General features: G+C 41.0%; 1 protein-coding gene and 1 long non-coding RNA gene across 2 annotated transcripts in view; one reads left to right on the top strand and one right to left on the bottom strand.

Moving 5' to 3' along the window:
- Positions 1 to 14452: 14452 nt before the first annotated feature.
- On the bottom strand, positions 14453 to 17230 carry LOC109270931 (uncharacterized). Its single transcript, XR_002081749.2, has 2 exons — positions 17044 to 17230; positions 14453 to 15048 (listed from the first exon to the last, which is right to left on the bottom strand). It is a non-coding gene; the product is annotated as an uncharacterized LOC109270931 (long non-coding RNA).
- The window catches only part of RBL2 (RB transcriptional corepressor like 2), a 55491-nt gene continuing 54463 nt past the window's right edge, over positions 16277 to 17304 (top strand). Inside the window, exon 1 of the mRNA XM_019455930.2 lies at positions 16277 to 16626. Within this exon, the coding sequence (XP_019311475.1) occupies positions 16387 to 16626 (240 nt within the window). The 5' untranslated portion in view covers positions 16277 to 16386. The remainder of the gene's footprint in view (positions 16627 to 17304) is intronic.

Consider the following 17304-nt stretch of genomic DNA (forward strand, 5'->3'; position numbering starts at 1 on the left):
AGTTTACAATGATGCCATTAGTAGCAACTTATACTACCACAGCAGCATGTATTTTGTGCGTGCTCACCCCAAAATCTTACCAATACTGTGTATTGTCTTTTGAAGTAATCTTTGCCAAATTAATAGGCAAAAATAACATCTTGATGAATTTTTAAATTATTCTTCCCTTTTCTTACTAAAAAAAAAAAAAAAAAGACGTACATATTCTAGAGAATTTGAGGGGTGGGGGCTCGGGGAGGAGGAGTTGGGGAAGCACAAAGTAAACCAAGACCCCCATAATGTTAAATGCTCAGAGATAAAACTGTTAAGCTTTGGGTCATTTTTCTTTGCATATACATATATATTATTTTAATAAGAATGGAGTTATACTGTACATACCATTGTGTAACTTTTTTCGTTTATTATATCATGATAATTTTTCCATGTCATTAAAGAATCTTCCACAGCATTTTTAAGGACTTTCTCATTCCACTATATAGATGGAACGTAACTTATTTAATGCCCAATTATTGAGCATTGAGATGTTTTTCAGTTTGGGACTACTTAAACAATGGTACGTTTGTAGTTAAGTCTTTTCAAATACTTAGATTTTTTCATTAGAATAAATACCTAGGCATGAAATAGTTATGTTTGAGTTTTAAGACCAGGCAGACTGTATTATTTTCTACCCCAACAACAGACCATGAAACTACTTCCTTTCCCCATGTCTCTTTAGCTAACCCTGGGCATTAGAATATTTTTTAATCTTTGCCAACTTGATAGACATTTAGTTCATATTTCTTTGATTATTAGTAATATAAAGTCTTTCATATCTCTTCATAAGGCCATTTGTATTTTGTGCATTAACTGTCCTTGTTCTCTCTGCAATACCTGTTATACAAGTGGTAAATATTTTTCTCAATTTGCCTGTGAATTTTGTCGGTTTTTTTTAATGTGAAAGTTTCACATGTTTATGTGGTCATGTAGATACTCCATTTCTTCACGTTTTAAGTTTCTGATATTTTTCCACAGAAAAATCTTTTCACACCCAAATTCTGTACATGTTTGCTTTTTTTAATATTTAGTGCCTTAATTATTATGCATTGTCCCAGCATTATTTAGTATATAGTGTTTCCGCTGATGTGACATGCCTGCATTGATCGTAATCTAAATCATGTTAATGTGAATTATTTAGATATATCTGAATTACTTAGATTGTATCATAAATATGCATGATATATCTATAATATATCATGTAAACAGTAAATATAAGAAAACTGGAGTGGCTGTACTCATAAAAGATAAACTTTAAAACAAATGTTGCTAGAAATGAATGAGAATATTTTATAATGATTTAAGGGTCATTCTATCAGGAAAATATAACACTTTTATAGGCACTTAACAGAGCCATAAAATACATGCAGCAAAAAAGTAACAAAATTGAAAGGAAAAATAACTCCTAGATAATAGTTGAAGACTTCAACTTCCCACTTTGAATAACAATAGAACAAATAGGCAGTCAACAAGAAAACAAGATTTGAACAACACAGTAAAATAGCTAGACCTAAGAAGCATTTGTTGAACGCATCACCAAATAATAGGAAAAAAAAATTCTTCTAAGGCACATAAGACCATTCTCCAAGATAGACCATGGAACAAGTCAAATTTTGGAAATAGGTAATTATACAAAGTAGCCACAATAGAATGAAGTTTGAAGTCAGAAAGTGTGGATATTCACAACTATGTACAAGTTAACACACTCCTAAATAACCAATGAGTCCTAGAAATCTCAATCTCAAAGGAAGTTAGAAAATATTTTGAGATACATGAAAACAAATACACAACATATGAGATGCAGCCCAAATGATGCGTAAAAGGAAATCTGTAAGTGTAAATGTCTACATTTAGAAAAAAATCTCAGTGCACTTGGGTGCCTCAGTCAGGTGAGTGACATTTAGAAGGGGAGAGTGGCAGAGGGGTGAGAGAATCCCAAGCAAGGCACATGCTCAGCGCAGAGCCTGCCACAGGGCTGGATCCCATGATCCTGGGATCATGAACTGAGCCAAAATCAAGAGACAGATGCTCAACTAACTTAGCCACCCAGGTCCCTTGATCTTTGGACTCTTGATCTCAGTTCAGGTCATGAGTTCAAGCCTCGCACTGGACTCCACACTGGGCATACAGTCTACTTTTAAAAAAAAAAAAAAGAAAAGAAAAAAGATATCACATCCAAAAGCTAGTTCTTTTAAAAGACCCACAAAATTGACAAACCTTCAGCTAGACTGGCCAGTAAAAAAAGAGAAGCATCAAATGACTAGATTCAAAAATGAAAGCGGACATTCCTACCATCCTTCCAGAAATAAAAAGGATCATAAGGGAACATTATGAATAATTGTATTCCAATAAATTAGATAAACCTGGATGAAATGACAAATTCTGAGACACAAACTAGTGAAACAATCAAGAAAAAATAGAGGCGCACCTGGATAGCTCAATCATTTAAGTGTCCAACTTCGGCTTGGGTCATGGTCTCATGGTTCATGGGTTCGAGCCCGCGTCGGGCTCTGTGCTATCAGCTCAGAGCCTGGAGCCTGCTTTAGATTCTGTGTCTCCCTCTCTCTGCCCCTCTCCCACTGTGTTCTGTCTCTCTCAAAAATGAATAATAAGAAATTTGAAAAAAATAGAGACTATAATAAAATAAAGAGTATAATAAATTAACAGATTAAATTGCTAACAACAACAATGACGAAAAACATGATAAAATCCCTGGATGAGGTGGTCACTCTGACAGGAGGGGGGAAAAAGCACTTACTCATCACATATTCTTCCAAAAATGGGAGAGCAAATATTTCCCATTTTGTTTTATGAGGACAGTATCATCCTGATACAAAAGCCAAAGACACCACAAGGAAACTGCCAATCGATAACCCATAGGACTATAAAATGCAAAGTTTTTCAACAAATTGTTAGCAAACTTAATCTAGCAACATATGAAAAAGATTATACACCATGACCAAGTTGGATTTATCCCAGGATTACAAAATTGGTTCAACATACAAGAAACAATCGATGTACTATTAACAGAAAAAAGCAGGGGGGGGGGGGAACCACATAATTATAATTATCTCAATAGATGCAGAAAAAAACATTTTGTGAAATCCAATACCCTGTTATGATTTAAAAACAAACAAATGAAAAGGGTGGGGATAGAAGAGAACTGTCTCCACCTGATAAAGAGCATCTATAAAAAACCAACAACTAACATCATACTTAATAGTTAAAGACTGAATATTTTCTTTTTTTATTTTTTTAACGTTTATTTATTATTGAGAGACAGAGAGACACAGAGCGTGAGCAAGGGAGGAGCAGAAAGAGGGGGAGACACAGAATCTGAAGCAGGCTCTAGGCTCTGAGCTCTCAGCACAGAGCCCGAATCGGGCTTGAACTCACGAACTGCGACATCATGACCTGAGCTGAAGTTGGACGCTTAACAAACTGAGCCACCGGGAACCCCCAAAACTAGACTCTTGATCACTCCTCTCCATACCTTTAGTTGCTCAGATCTAACATCTGTGTCATCCTTAACACCCCCCCACCCCCGCCAGCCGATCCCCAGTATCCAAGCCATTAACAAATCTGTTCTGTATTCCCATTTTCTAGGTAAAGGGAATGGATTAAACATATCCATATAATTCTGCATTCTCAAAAAATCCACTAAACTGTGGTAAAGGGAATTCTGTCTTTCTTTCTTTCTTTCTTTCTTTCTCGTTCTTTCTTGGATTAAACATATCCATATAATTCTGCATTCTCAAAAAATCCACGAAAGTGTGGTAAAGGGAATTCTGTCTTTCTTTCCTTCTTTCTTTCTCTTTCTTTCTTTCTTTTTTTCAAGTAGGCTGCACACCCAGCAAAGAGCCCAGTGTGGGGCTTGAACTCATGACCTTGATATCAAGACCTGAGCTGAGATCAAGAGTCCAATACTTGAGGGCACCTGGGTGGCTCAGTCAGTTAAGCATCCTGACTTTGGCCCAGGTCATGATCTCAAAGTTTGTGAGTTCAAGCCCCGCATCAGGCTCTGTGCTGACAGCTCAGAGCCTGCAGCCTGCTTCAGATTCTGTGTGTCCCTCTCTTCTGCCCCTGACCAACTCATGCTCTGTCTCTCTCTCTCTCAAAAATAAAAAAATAAAATAAACATTAAAAAAAAAAAGAGTCCGATACTTGAGCCAAAAAGGGAATTATTTTAAAAGACAAACCCATAATACAGGGAGAATAGGGGAAAAAACAAAAACAACTGTGAAATTTTGGAAACTGAAGCAGACCAGTGAAAATTGACAAGTCTCCAAAAAAGCTGAATTCCAAATTGGCAGGAAGAAAAGCTGAAAACCGAGAGCTCCTTTCTGTTTACTGAATGGGATGCTGCCAGATTCATGCATTGCTTAAAGAAGGTAATTAGATGTGAAAGAGGAGAAGGAAGGAAGGAAAGAAGGAAGGAAGGAAGAAAGGTGAAAAAGAAGGAAAACAAGAAGAAAGAAAAAAGAAAAAGAAAAAAGAAAGGGAAGACGAAAACTAATCCCAAGTTGCATTTCTGGATCCTGAAAAGATTTAGGAACTAGCAGCACTGAATTCATCTATAACTAAGGATGAAAGATCAGCTACTAACGGAAAAAATGAAAGTCCTTGGATCCCTCCCCACTCATTGCCACTGACTGTCCTTCTCTCCTCTTCACAGGGGTCTCGAGGTCTATTACATGGAAACTGTTTCTGCACGGGGGTGGTGTGGGGCTCCTGGCACAGGCAAGGACGTGGGTACCATATGGAAATAAAAGGATTAAGTGACTGATACTAAAGCCTAATTACCCTGAGCCATTTTCCCCCAGTTGGCTCCCAGAATTCTGGCATCCAACATTTCTATTTTGCAGCCGGAGATTATAAGACAATTTGCTGAAGACTCTGACTAATTTTTTCCTGAGAAAATACTTCAAAAACTATTTTCAGGATAGTTCCCCAACAAATAACACCCTTTGATGACCGCACACAGTGTTTCTCAGTGGCGGGCAATTTTTCCTCCTCAGGGGACATTTGGCAATGTCTGGAGACATTTTTGGTGTCGCAGTTTGACAGTACGTGTGTGTCCCACTGGCATCTGCTGGGTAGGTATCAGTGGTCCTGCTAAACATCTTACAGAGCATAGGACGGTCCCCACCTCCCACCCAACAACAAGGAATTATCAGGTGCAAAATGTCAGTAGCCCCAAGGTTGAAAAAAACTGTCCTACAGTCATCAGGCTTCACTTATGTACTGAGAGCTTCCTATTAGCTTTAAAAAAAAAAAAAGCTTTATTGAGATATTTATATACCATAAATCCACCTATTAAACACATACAATTCAATAGATTCTAATATATTTACAGTTATAGAATCACTACCATTATACAAACTTCAGAAGGTAAAGCCAGACCATGTCCCTAAGACCCTGTTCAGCATCCCTGCTCCTGGGAGCCTGTATCCAAGAAGGTAAGGCATCACTACCCTTTCCAGACACCACTATGCTTGTGCTGGAAAGTCCAAAATCTGCAGGTGGGCCAACAGGTTGAGGACCTAGGGAATAGCCAATGGTTTCTTCAATGGGTTAAAGTTCAAAGGCTGTCTCTAGCAGAACTCCCTTTTGCTTGGGGAGGTCAGTCTTTTTATTCTATTCAGGCCTTCAACTGATTGGATGAGTCCCACCAAGATTATGAAGGGCAATCTGCTTTACTCAAAGCACACTGATTTAAATGTAAATCTCATCCATAAACACCACACAGAATCAATGAATAATGTTTGGCCAAGTATCGAGGCACTATGGCCCAGCCAAGCTGACACACATAAAATTACCACCCCAGCTTCTATACTGAGAAGAAATTGATTTAGGAAGGACAGAAGCAGGGAGACCAGATGGGAGGAAATTGCAACAATGCTGGTAAGAGATGACAGAAGCTTGGGCCAGAGGATTGGCAATGGAAGAGGTGAGGAGTGGTTAGGTTTGAATAATTGAAGACTGCATTGGCAGAAATTGCAGATGAATTAAATGCAGAAGGTGAGAGAAAGGAATCAAAGATAACTCCAAAGTTTTTTGGCCTGATCCACTGGGAGAATGATGTTATCATTTTCTACAGGAAAAATGGAGACAGTGGGCTTAAGGCATGGCTTCGATGACATGAAGGGTGAGGGTCTGGTGGGCACAGTGGGCAGCTGACAGGACGCAGCCCCTGCTCCTGGCCTTGAAGTCTGAAGGATATAAGGACATGAGGAGGGTTCCAGAGGGCACAGCGAAAGGGCGGATGATAGGAGAGGAGAGGGAGATTTCATCCTGGCTGAAGTCACTCGGAGAGAGAGAGATTACTGGAAGGGTTTACACTTTTAATGATGGCAGAGGAAATCAATCTAATCAGCATGATCAGTCTTGTCTTGGGAGCAATGGGCTGAAAGTCCAGCTAAGTGTTTAAGTTCATTAATATTTATTGAACACCTATTAAGTGCTCAACACTGTAATACTGTTCTAAGTTTTAGGGATATGTGAGTGTCACTGCCGTCCTTAACCTAACACCTTAAGCAGCTTCACCTTTATTTTTTTCAAATGTTTATTTTTGAGAGAGAGAGAAAGTGCAAGTGAGGGAGGGGCAGAGAGAGAGAGAGAGGGAGACAGAGGATCAAAGCAAGCTCTGAGCTGTCAGCACAGAGCCCAGCTCAGGGCTGGAACTCACGAACCGTGAGATCATGACCTGAGCCAAAGTCAGATGCTTAACTGACTGAACCACCCAGGAGCCCCTGGGCTTCACCTTTAGAATCAAGTCCAAAAATCTTTCCTAGGTCTTTGACTTCATCCCTATCCACACATCATGGCTTTTCTTCTCCATCTTTTCACTTAAACCACATTCATATTCCTGCAATTCCCTGCACTACCCATGCCTTTTCCAGATTCAAGTTCTTTGTGTAAGCATTTTTTCTCCACCAGAAACCCACCCTTCTTCCCTTCCTCTAGCTATGATTTGGTATATGTATATAGAATAAAACCTTGGATTGCGAGTAACTTGTTCTGTGAGTGTTTCATGAGACAAACAAACATTTCTAATAAGTTTTAACCTGAAAAATAAGTGAGGTCTCACAATACAAGTACTACCTGACATCAAACATCACTTGATCACAACTGAGCCAATGGTTTTTATTTCTCTGTCTCTCTGTCTCTGTCTCTCTCTCACTTGCTCACTCACTGTGGAATTGTGGGTGATTGTTTCCCATGCTCGGATGTGTCAGGCCATGGTGTTTGGCAGAAATCAGTGATTTTTCAGGACATTGGAAGGTGCCCGCGACTGGCAGTAGTGTATTTTTTGTCACTTCGAAGCACCGATGGACGGTCCTTTGCTTTTCCATACAAGAGTAAGGTTAGGAATTGTTGGCTTCCTTCTAGGTCAGTCTGCCTGTGGATATAGACCCTTTCCTCCGCTGCCTTATTGCCAGTTACATTAACTACAATAAATGACAAGTGTGTATTAATACTGTTCCGTCCTCAACATCTGTGCGAGCGTATACAGTGGCCCCCATGCAGAAGAAGATTCCATCGAGCCAACAGACAGCAGTGATTGCGTTAGTGATAGTGAAAGTCGTCCTACACGGTAACCCTCCTCTCTCTGGTCTCCCTCACACCAGCCACGAAGGTTTTCCAAGCTAAGTGCCGGTTAATCTGTTTATTTTTCTTTATATTTTGTATTTTATTACTTTGTATTATATTACAGCATCGTAATCATTTTTATATGAATATTTTGGGGTTGTGGAATGAATCATCTGAGTTTCCATTATTTCTTATGGGGAAATTCGCTTTGATATACAAGTGCTTTGGATTGCAAACATGTTTCTGCAATGAATTATGCTTGCAAACCAAGGTTTTACCGTATTATGGAATGAGTAACACCATAAGCTTAGTTAACATCCCTAACCATACATAGTTACACTTTTTTTTAAAGATATCTCTTCAGGGGGGCACCTGCGTGGCTCAGTCAGTTGAGCATCTGACTCGATTTTGGCTCAGGTCACAATCCCAGGGTCGTGGGATTGAGCCCCCACACTGGGCTTCGTGCTGAGTGTGGAGCCTGCTTGGGATTCCCTTTGTTTCCCTCTCTGCCCCTCTCCCCTGCACGTATGCTCTTCTCTCTCAAAAAAAAATTTTTTTTACTTAAATTTTTACTTAAAATTTTAAGGTAAATAATTAAAATAAAGATTTCTCTTCAGGGAAATGAAAGGGAAGAATGGAAAGCCTTTGTCTACCTCCAAACACTCAGTCACCAGCACCCCAACCCCTGCACGTGTGCCTGCACACAACACACACAGACACACATGTGCCTGAGGTCTTCTGTCATGCACCCATAACTCCCTGAATTTCCTTTTCATAACATATTTATACTTGACAATTGTTTGTTCTGGGTCTGTTTCCCCCATGAGACCACAAGCTCTTTGAGGACAGAGACCATGCTTGTCTCATTCACTACTGGATCCTCAGTTGTTAGCAAAATACTTGACATATAGTCAAGTAAGGTGGTCAGTAAACACTTGTTGAGTATTTGAAAGAATTGATGGTAGACTCCCTGGCTAAGTGAATAAACGAATGAATGAATGAATGAGTGAGTGATCAGACCCCAAGAAAACCTTTGAACATTGAAGATTGATTTTTAAAAAAGATTTTTTTTTAAGTTTATTTATTTATTTTGAGAGAATGCAAGCTTGAGCCAAGGAGGGGTACAGAAAGGGGCAGAGAAAGAATCCCAAGCAGGCTCTGCATTGTCAGTGCGGAGCCTGATTTGGGGTTCAAATTCACGAACCATGAGATCTGACTTGAGCCAAAATCAACAGACAGATGCTTAACTGGCTAGCCACCCAGGCACCCCAAGATTGATTTCTTTTTAAATCTGTTTTTTTTTTAATTGAGGTATAATTGACATATAATGTCCTATTATTTTAGGTGCGTAACATAAGGATTTGATATATGTGTATATTATGACAGCAAGTTTAATTAACATCCATAACTGCACATAGTTACATTTTTTTTCTTGTGATGTGAACTGCTAAGATTTACTCTCTTAACAACTTTCAAATATACAATACAGTATTGTTAACATAGTCATCACGATGTACATTGCATCCCCAGGAATTATTTATTATTTATATATTTATATATTAATATATTATATTATATAATTATATTATATATTATATATTATAATATATAATATAATTATATATTATATTATAAAATATATAATATAATTATATAATATAATATACTATGTTAATATATTATATTATATAATATATATTATATATTAATATTTATATAACTGGGTATTTGTATCTTTAGACCACCTTCACCCATTTTGCTCACTCCCTACCCTCTGCTTCTTGCAGCCACCAAGTTTTTTCTCTAATTTGTGAGTTTATTTGTTTTCAGATTTCACATATAAGTGAGATTATATAGTACTTGTCTTTCTCCGCCCTCTCAGCATAATGCCCTTAAGGGCCATCCATGTTGTTGCAAATGGCAGGATTTCCTTCTTTTTACAGCTGAATAATATTCCATCTTACATGTACATAGACATTTTCTTTATACATTCATCTATCGATGAACACTTAGGTTATTTTCATGTCTTGGCTATTGTAATTAATGCCGCAGTGAACATGGGGGTGCAGATATCTCGTCAAGATCCTGATTTCAATTCCTTCAGATAAATACCCAGAAGTGGGATTGCTCATCATATGGTAGCTCTATTTTTAATTTTTTGAGGAACCCCCATTACTGTTTACCAAAGCCGCTGCACCATTTTACTTTCCCACCAACAGTGTGCAAGGGTTTCCTTTTCTCTACACCCTTGCAAACACTTATTTCTTATCTTTTTGAGAATAGCCAGCCATTTTAACTGGCGTGCAGTGATATCTTGTGATTTTGATTTTCATTTCCCTGATGATTAATCATGTTGAGCACCTTTTCATATATTTGTTGGCCATTTGTATGTCCTCTTTGGAAAAACGTCTATTCAGATCCTCTATTTTTTACTGGAATTGTTTGTTTCTATTGAATTATATGAGTTCTTTATATATTTTGGATGTTAATCCCGTAGCAGATATATGAATATGATTTGCAAATATTTTCTCCCATTCCTTAGGTACCCCTTTCATTCTGTTTGTTTGTTTGTTTTGCTACATAGGAGCCTTTTAATTTGATGGTTTTTTATTTTGTTTTATTTTGTTACTTTTATTTTTGCTTTTGTTGCCTTTGCTTTTAGCTACAAATCCAGAAAATCATTGCCAAGACCAAAGTTGAGGTGATTACTACCTATGTTTTCCTCTAGGAGTTTTATGTTTTCAGGGCTTATGTCCAGGTCTTTAATACATTTTGAGTTGATTTTTGTGTATCATGTAAGATACACATGATCCACTTTAATTCTTCTGCATGTAGCCATCCAGTTTTCTCAACACTATTTATTGAATAGACTATCTTTCTCCCAATGTATATTCTTGGCTCCTTCGTTGTAAATTAATTGACCGTAGATGTGTGGATTTATTTCTGGGGTTTCTATTTTGTTCATCGATCCATGTGTGTGTTTTTATGCCAATACTGTATTGTTTTGATTACTATTGTTTTGTATAGGAAATTAGGAAGTATGATGGCGCCAACTTTATTCTTCTTTCTCAAGGTTGCTTTGGTTTTGGGGGACCGTTTTTGGTCATGATTGATTTGTTTTTTTAAATACATATTTATTGGGGCGCCTGGGTGGCTCAGTCGGTTAAGCGGCCGACTTCAGCTCAGGTCACGATCTCGCGGTCCGTGAGTTCGAGCCCCGCTTCGGGCTCTGGGCTGATGGCTCAGAGCCTGGAGCCTACTTCCGATTCTGTGTCTCCCTCTCTCTCTGCCCCTCCCCCGTTCATGCTCTGTCTCTGTCTCAAAAATAAATAAAACGTTAAAAAAAAATTAAAAAAAATACATATTTATTTTTGAGAGAGAGAGAGAGAGAGAGAGTACACAAGCGAGGGAGGGGCGCACACACACACACACACACATACAGAATCCAAAGCAGTCTTCAGGTTCTGAGCTGTCAGTACAGAGCCTGACATGGGGCTCGAACTCACAAACTGTGAGATCATGACCCGAGTCAAAATCAGATGCTCAACTGACTGAGCCACCCAGGTGTCCAGGTCAGGATTGATTTCTTAAACTGACTCAGTTAATGTCCATGCTCTCAATGAGGGCTCAAAGCAAGGCCCTCATTCATGGCCTATTTGTCCTTAACTTGACATACGTTCCCAGCCACCTCAGTTACTGTTTGCAAGTACTCCTCCCCCCTCCCCCCGAAAAGAAAGGAGAACAAAGGTTATCAACAGGTCCTATGGTGACCTCAGTGAAAAGAAACATCTTATAACCTGAAAGCAAGAAGGAAGATGAAAATAAACAAAGCATTTGAAAACTCAGCAGTACAAACAGTGGAGGGTATGTAGCCCAGTACCTGCTCCACAGGCCTCATAGGCACCATGAGGCAATAATTGTTCATAATCGTTTATTGAAGGGTAACAGGACATGTATTCCAGATTGCCAAGGCTTCCCCGTGTATCAGATGTAGTTTTCTTTTAATTTTTTTTTTTAACATTTATTTATTTTTGAGACACAGAGCAAGACAGAGCACGAGTAGGGGAGGGGCAGAGGGAGGGGGGCGGGACACAGAATCCAAAGCAGGCTTCAGGTTCTGAGTTGTCAGCACAGAGCTCCACGCGGGGCTCCAACTCACGGACTGCGAGATCATGACCTGAGCCACAGTCGGACGCTTAACCGACTGAGCCACTCAGGTGCCCCTCAGTCTAGTTTTTGTAGTTTACGCTTGGATTGGGTTTTTGGCAGGCAGATTCTCATTCATAATGGGGAAAGTTGGTTTAAAGAAGAAGACCTGCTTGGCTTATAGTAGCAGTCCCTAAGGGACCCAAATACCTGACTAGAATTCATCAGGAATACAATGCTAGTTAACTCAGGTCTCCAGATGAGACTTTTCATATCCCAGCTGAAATAGAAAGCCGGCTCAGCCTTGCCTGAGTAGATAGCACCCCCGACTGGAAGGTGAAAACTAAGGGTTTTTGCTGGTACCAACACATGGTTCTTTGAACACTTTTGAAGACACGTAAACACAGTGCAAACACAGTTGAAGCCACAGTCGCAGTAACAGCCACCTGATCGCTCAATCTGAAAGGAAGACAACACTTCTAGCTTCAGACCATAGGACATATATTTAAAATGTTTTTCAGTATAAGAATAATGACATACAATATTCTATCAGTTTCAAGTGAACATCGTAGTGATTCAGTATTTAATACATTAGCAAAGGGTCCTCATGATGTCTAGTGACCATCTGTCACCATACAAAGGTATTAGAATATTATTGAGTATATTGCCTATGCAATACATTGCATCCCCATGACTTATTTATTTTGTAACTGGAAGTTTGTACCACTTAATCCCCAAACTTAAATTTCAGTGTGGGTGGGAATGTAAAATGATAGAGCCACTTTAGAAAAAAAAATTGGCAGTTTCTTATACAGTTTGCTATGTACCGTATAACCCAGTAATACCATTCCGTTTTGTCTGCTAGGTTGACTCCTCCCTCTTTGTTCACATGGCCTTTCTTCAGTCTGTGCATGTGGCTTTCTTACAAGGCCACACATTTTATAACCTCATTTAACCTTAATCACCGGCTACAAGCCCTATCTCCAAATACAATCACATTGGGGGTTAGGACTTCAGCATATGAACTGGGGAAGAACACAAACTTTCTGTCCAGAGCACACTCCTAGGTATTTACCCCAGAGTCATGAAAAACTTGTGCTACACAAAACCATTTACATAAATGTTATGGTAGCTTTTCTCATAACCGCCCCCAAATGGAAACAACCAAGATGTCTTCAGACGTCTTCAACTTTTGAATGAATAAATAAACTTGGGGACATTCATACAGTAGAATACTACTTATCAATAAAGGAACAAACTACCGGCACATGCAACAACTTGCAGGAATCTAAAAGACATTTTGCTAAATTGAAAGATGTCAGGCTCAAAGGCTACTTATTGTGTGATTCCACTTACATGACCTTTTGGAAAATAGGAAGATCTATGGGGACAGAAAATTGGTCCGTGTTTTCTAGGGGCTACTTGATGAGGGCTTTACTATAAAGGGGCAGTAGGAAACTTTTCAGGTGATGGAAATGTTCTGTAGTTCCATTGTGGTGAACACAACTATATGTATTGGTCAAAATTCATAGAACTGTATACACTTACAAGAGTGAATTTTACTGCATGCAAATTATGGCTCAATGAATCTGCCATAAAAGAATAAACAGAAGGATACTTGAAAAAATTCATTTGTATGTATGGTCTTCCTAAAAGTAAATATGAAAGAAACAATAAAGAACTTTCAAGCACAAAACATATTAGGATAAAATTTTGTTGGGATGGGAATATGAGGTAAAGGAGAGAAAAGAACGGTATAAACTTTCTAATTGTTAAAGAGAAGTTTTGTTCATGTATTTTTAAATGTTTATTTATTTTGAGAGAGAGAGAGTTTGTGTGCAAGCAGAGGAGGGGCAGAGAGAGAGAGAGAGAGAGAGAGAGAGAGAGAGAGAGAATTCCAAACTGCTCCATGCAGTGAGGGCAGAGCCCAGAGTGGGGCTCAAACCCACAAACTGTGAGATCATGACCTGACCTGAAATTAAGAGTCAAATGCTTAACTAGCTGAGCCACCCAGGCGTCCCTTGTTCATGTGTTTTTAAAGTGGATGCTAGTGAGTATCAAATTGTTATGATACATACAGTCCATTGGATATGTTTAACGATTAGTAACAGTTTTATTTTAAAAGGTTTATAGTTACATGTTTGATATTACACCTGATCAAACTTTTAATGAAATGTCTTATATGTCAACCTTAAAATATGCTAGAAGGTAATCCTTTTAGGAGGACATGATCAAAAAGTTTCAAGATCACACACACATTATTTAAACATTTTTAATGTTTATTATTTATTTTTGAAAGAGACAGCATGAGCAGGGGAGGGGCAGAGAGAGAGAGGGAGACACAGAATCTGAAGAAGGCTCCAGGCTCTGAGCTGTCAGCACAGAGCCCGACGTGGGGCTTGAACCCACGAACTGTGAGATCATGACCTGAGACGAAGTTGATCGCTTAACTGACTGACCCACTCAGGCGCCCCAACACACACCCATTTTTGTCACATAAAAGCTTAGGCGAAGTTTCTCAGTTAAGTCATGTATTTTAAGGTCATATACACAATGCAAAAATAAAGGTTATTTTTAGATGACTGGTATTGATGATCTTTGAAATTCTATTGGGCTATTAGATCACAGCATAAGTAAGGATGTTACCCGTGCAACATTGAGGAGTCAATAGAAACAATCGATAGGTACATGTCTTATATTTCATAGGTGTTTACTTATTGCTGCATAACAAGCCATCCTCAAACTTTGTGACTTGAAAGAATAATAATCATTTCTTTTGCACACAAATATGCCATTGGGTAGAACTGGGTAGGGATCAGAGGCAAGGTTCATCTTTGCTCCGTGCAGCATGAGCTGGACAGTTGACTGAAGGCTGGACGATCTGCTTTCACCACTGGCTCATTCAGTATGGCTGGGGCTGAAGGCCAGGGGCCTCAGGTCCTTTGCACATGGCAGAACTTTTCTCCAAACCTCTACACTATGAGATGACCACACTAGAGCATAGCTTCCAGTAGCATCAGGCTGTGCCCTAGGATGACTCCAGTACTGCATTAAAATGCCTGTCTGAGAAAACTCAAGGCTCCCAGTGTTTATCATTTGTTCTAGCCAAAACCTGATGATAGGTCCCAGACCTCCCTTTTCTTACAGCATTTACCCAAAAGGGCTTACAACGGTGACTCCTTCTTCTGTCCCTTTCAGATGTGTATGTATCTCTTGCCATTTGAAGTGTCTTTCTCAATGATCTGAGAGCCATATAGGGCCTCTGTCTCCTAGTCTCTGTAGGGAAAAAAAGAATCCTAACTTCAATAAATCGCCTGCTGGCAGCTACAGCTGGCCTGATCACATTTACACTCACCAAACCTTTGTAATTTTTTGGTTCAGCTCCACTCTCTCCCCTCTCTACTCCTTCATTCGCACTTTAAATCGTCCAGTCACTTCTGCATAGATGGGAACGGAGTTCAGCTCTTTACCTTACTGTCAATAGTGTCTGAATAAAATCTGTTTTACCCCTTTAAATAATGCCTGGCTTTGTCTACCACTGATAAGAGGCTTCTCCAAGTGACCTGGGCTTCTTCACAGTGTGGTGGCTGGGTTCAAAGTGTCAATGAAGACAGAAGGAAGTGATCCCATAGCAGACAGCAATGTGTTATTGGCTCCTCAAACATAAAAATGTTTTACACCATGGGGGCGCTTGGCTGGTTAGGCATCTGACTCTTGATTTCAGCTCAGGTCATGATCTCACTGTTTGTGAGATCAAGCCTGAAGTCAGGCTCTGCACTGGCAGCACGGGGCCTGCTTGGGACTCTCTCTCTCTCCCTCTCCCCTGCTCAGCCTCTATTTCTCTCTCTGCTTCTCAAAATAAATAGACATTTAAAATATGTTTTATACTATGCCCATTTACAAATCAAAAAGGATTGTTAATAAAGTGATTCAAGTCTACTATAGGTATGAAAGAGAAAGCAAAATAAAAATAAAGGAATAAAGTTAAGCCATTTGGGTGACTGAGGATAATACAAATGCATCACTTACAGAAAACATAAATTTGCCCTTTGGGAAATAAAAGAATTACTGCTTTTTAAAAAATCCAAAAATTATTTGAAAGGCTCACATAAAATTAAAACACAGGAAAGAACAAGAAATTAGGAGCGATGCTGAAATTTGAACTTAGGCAGACAGGCCGCCCTTGCTTGCTATTACGCTTGCTATTATCCTTATTTTTGAGATAAGGACACCCAGATATTGAGTATTCATTTTGGAGACACCTTGAACACTAAATCGTCACGAGTCGATGTTTTTTCTCTTCAATACGGTCCTGCTGAATGGTCCCAACATGGGGGCCTACTTAAAACGTAGCGAAGCCTGTTTTATTTTAGCCCAAGGAACACTACAGGAGTTTCTTTTTTAAATATGATTTTTGACCTCCGTGGGCTTCCGGCCCGAACTACACTTCCCAGCAGGCCGTGCTCAGAACTACGGGTGCCTACTTGAGGTCTGGCTTCCCTGGTGGCGGCGCAGTCGCCGTGCGGACGGCCGACGGGCGGGCGCTTCGCGGTTTGAATGGCTGCGGGCCCGGGCCCTCAGCTCACCTGAGGACCGGCCGCCCAGGGGTGCGCTATGCCGTCGGGAGGCGACCAGTCGCCGCCGCCCCCGCCTCCTCCTCCGGCGGCGGCAGCCTCGGATGAGGAGGAGGAAGACGACGGCGAGGCGGAGGACGCCGCGCAGCCGGCCCGCTCGCCGGCCCCTCAAACCCTGCAGCGGTTCGAAGAGCTGTGCAGCCGCCTCAACATGGACGAGGCGGCGCGGGCCGAGGCCTGGGACAGCTACCGGAACATGAGCGAGAGCTACACGCTGGAGGTGCGCCGCGGGGGAGGAGGCGAGGGGCTTCCCGGGCCTAGTCGCCGCGCCCCGCCGCGGGAATGGGCCCCTCCCCTCCCCGGGTCGGGCGCCCGGCGGGGACCGTGGGGCCGGCCCCGGGTCTCCGGTCCCCAGCCTGGAGGGCGGCGGGGATCCTCCCTGCGCGCCTTAGTCCTGGGGACCTGGCTGACGGCAGGCTCCTAGCGGCCCAGAAAGTGAACCCCGTCTCGCAGCTGTTCCCTTTCGGGTTCCGAGTGGGGGCCATTTCTTGCCCTAAAGTGGCATCGCGAGGCCGAGGTCGTGCCGGGGTCACGATCGCAAAGATACAACCACCTTGTCGGCCGAATGAACAGGTGCAGTTGTTACGACCGTCAGGAGAAGGGGAGGGGACTTGGCTGTGCTCCCACGGAGATTAACCCGCGTTTAGCGCCGGGGCCGCTAGGCTTCTCTCTCAGTTCTTTTCCTGCTGTGCCCACTGCCTTTGTCCCGGCATTGCATCCGTGGAGTAAACGCGTTGTTAAGTTTCGGGCTGTGCTTGTGTGTCAGCTGTGTTCCTTTCCCTCGGGCAAATGAAACGGGCTTTCTGCACCCCCCCCCCCCCCCCCCCCCCGATATAGACACACGCCCGCATTTGTCCCTAGGAAGCTGGCACTGCGACGACCTTGAGGACCTTTTGGT

This window comes from Panthera pardus, unplaced genomic scaffold, assembly GCF_024362965.1.
Source record: "Panthera pardus isolate Hobbes unplaced genomic scaffold, ASM2436296v1 HiC_scaffold_18, whole genome shotgun sequence".
Classification (NCBI taxonomy): Eukaryota; Metazoa; Chordata; class Mammalia; order Carnivora; family Felidae; genus Panthera; species Panthera pardus.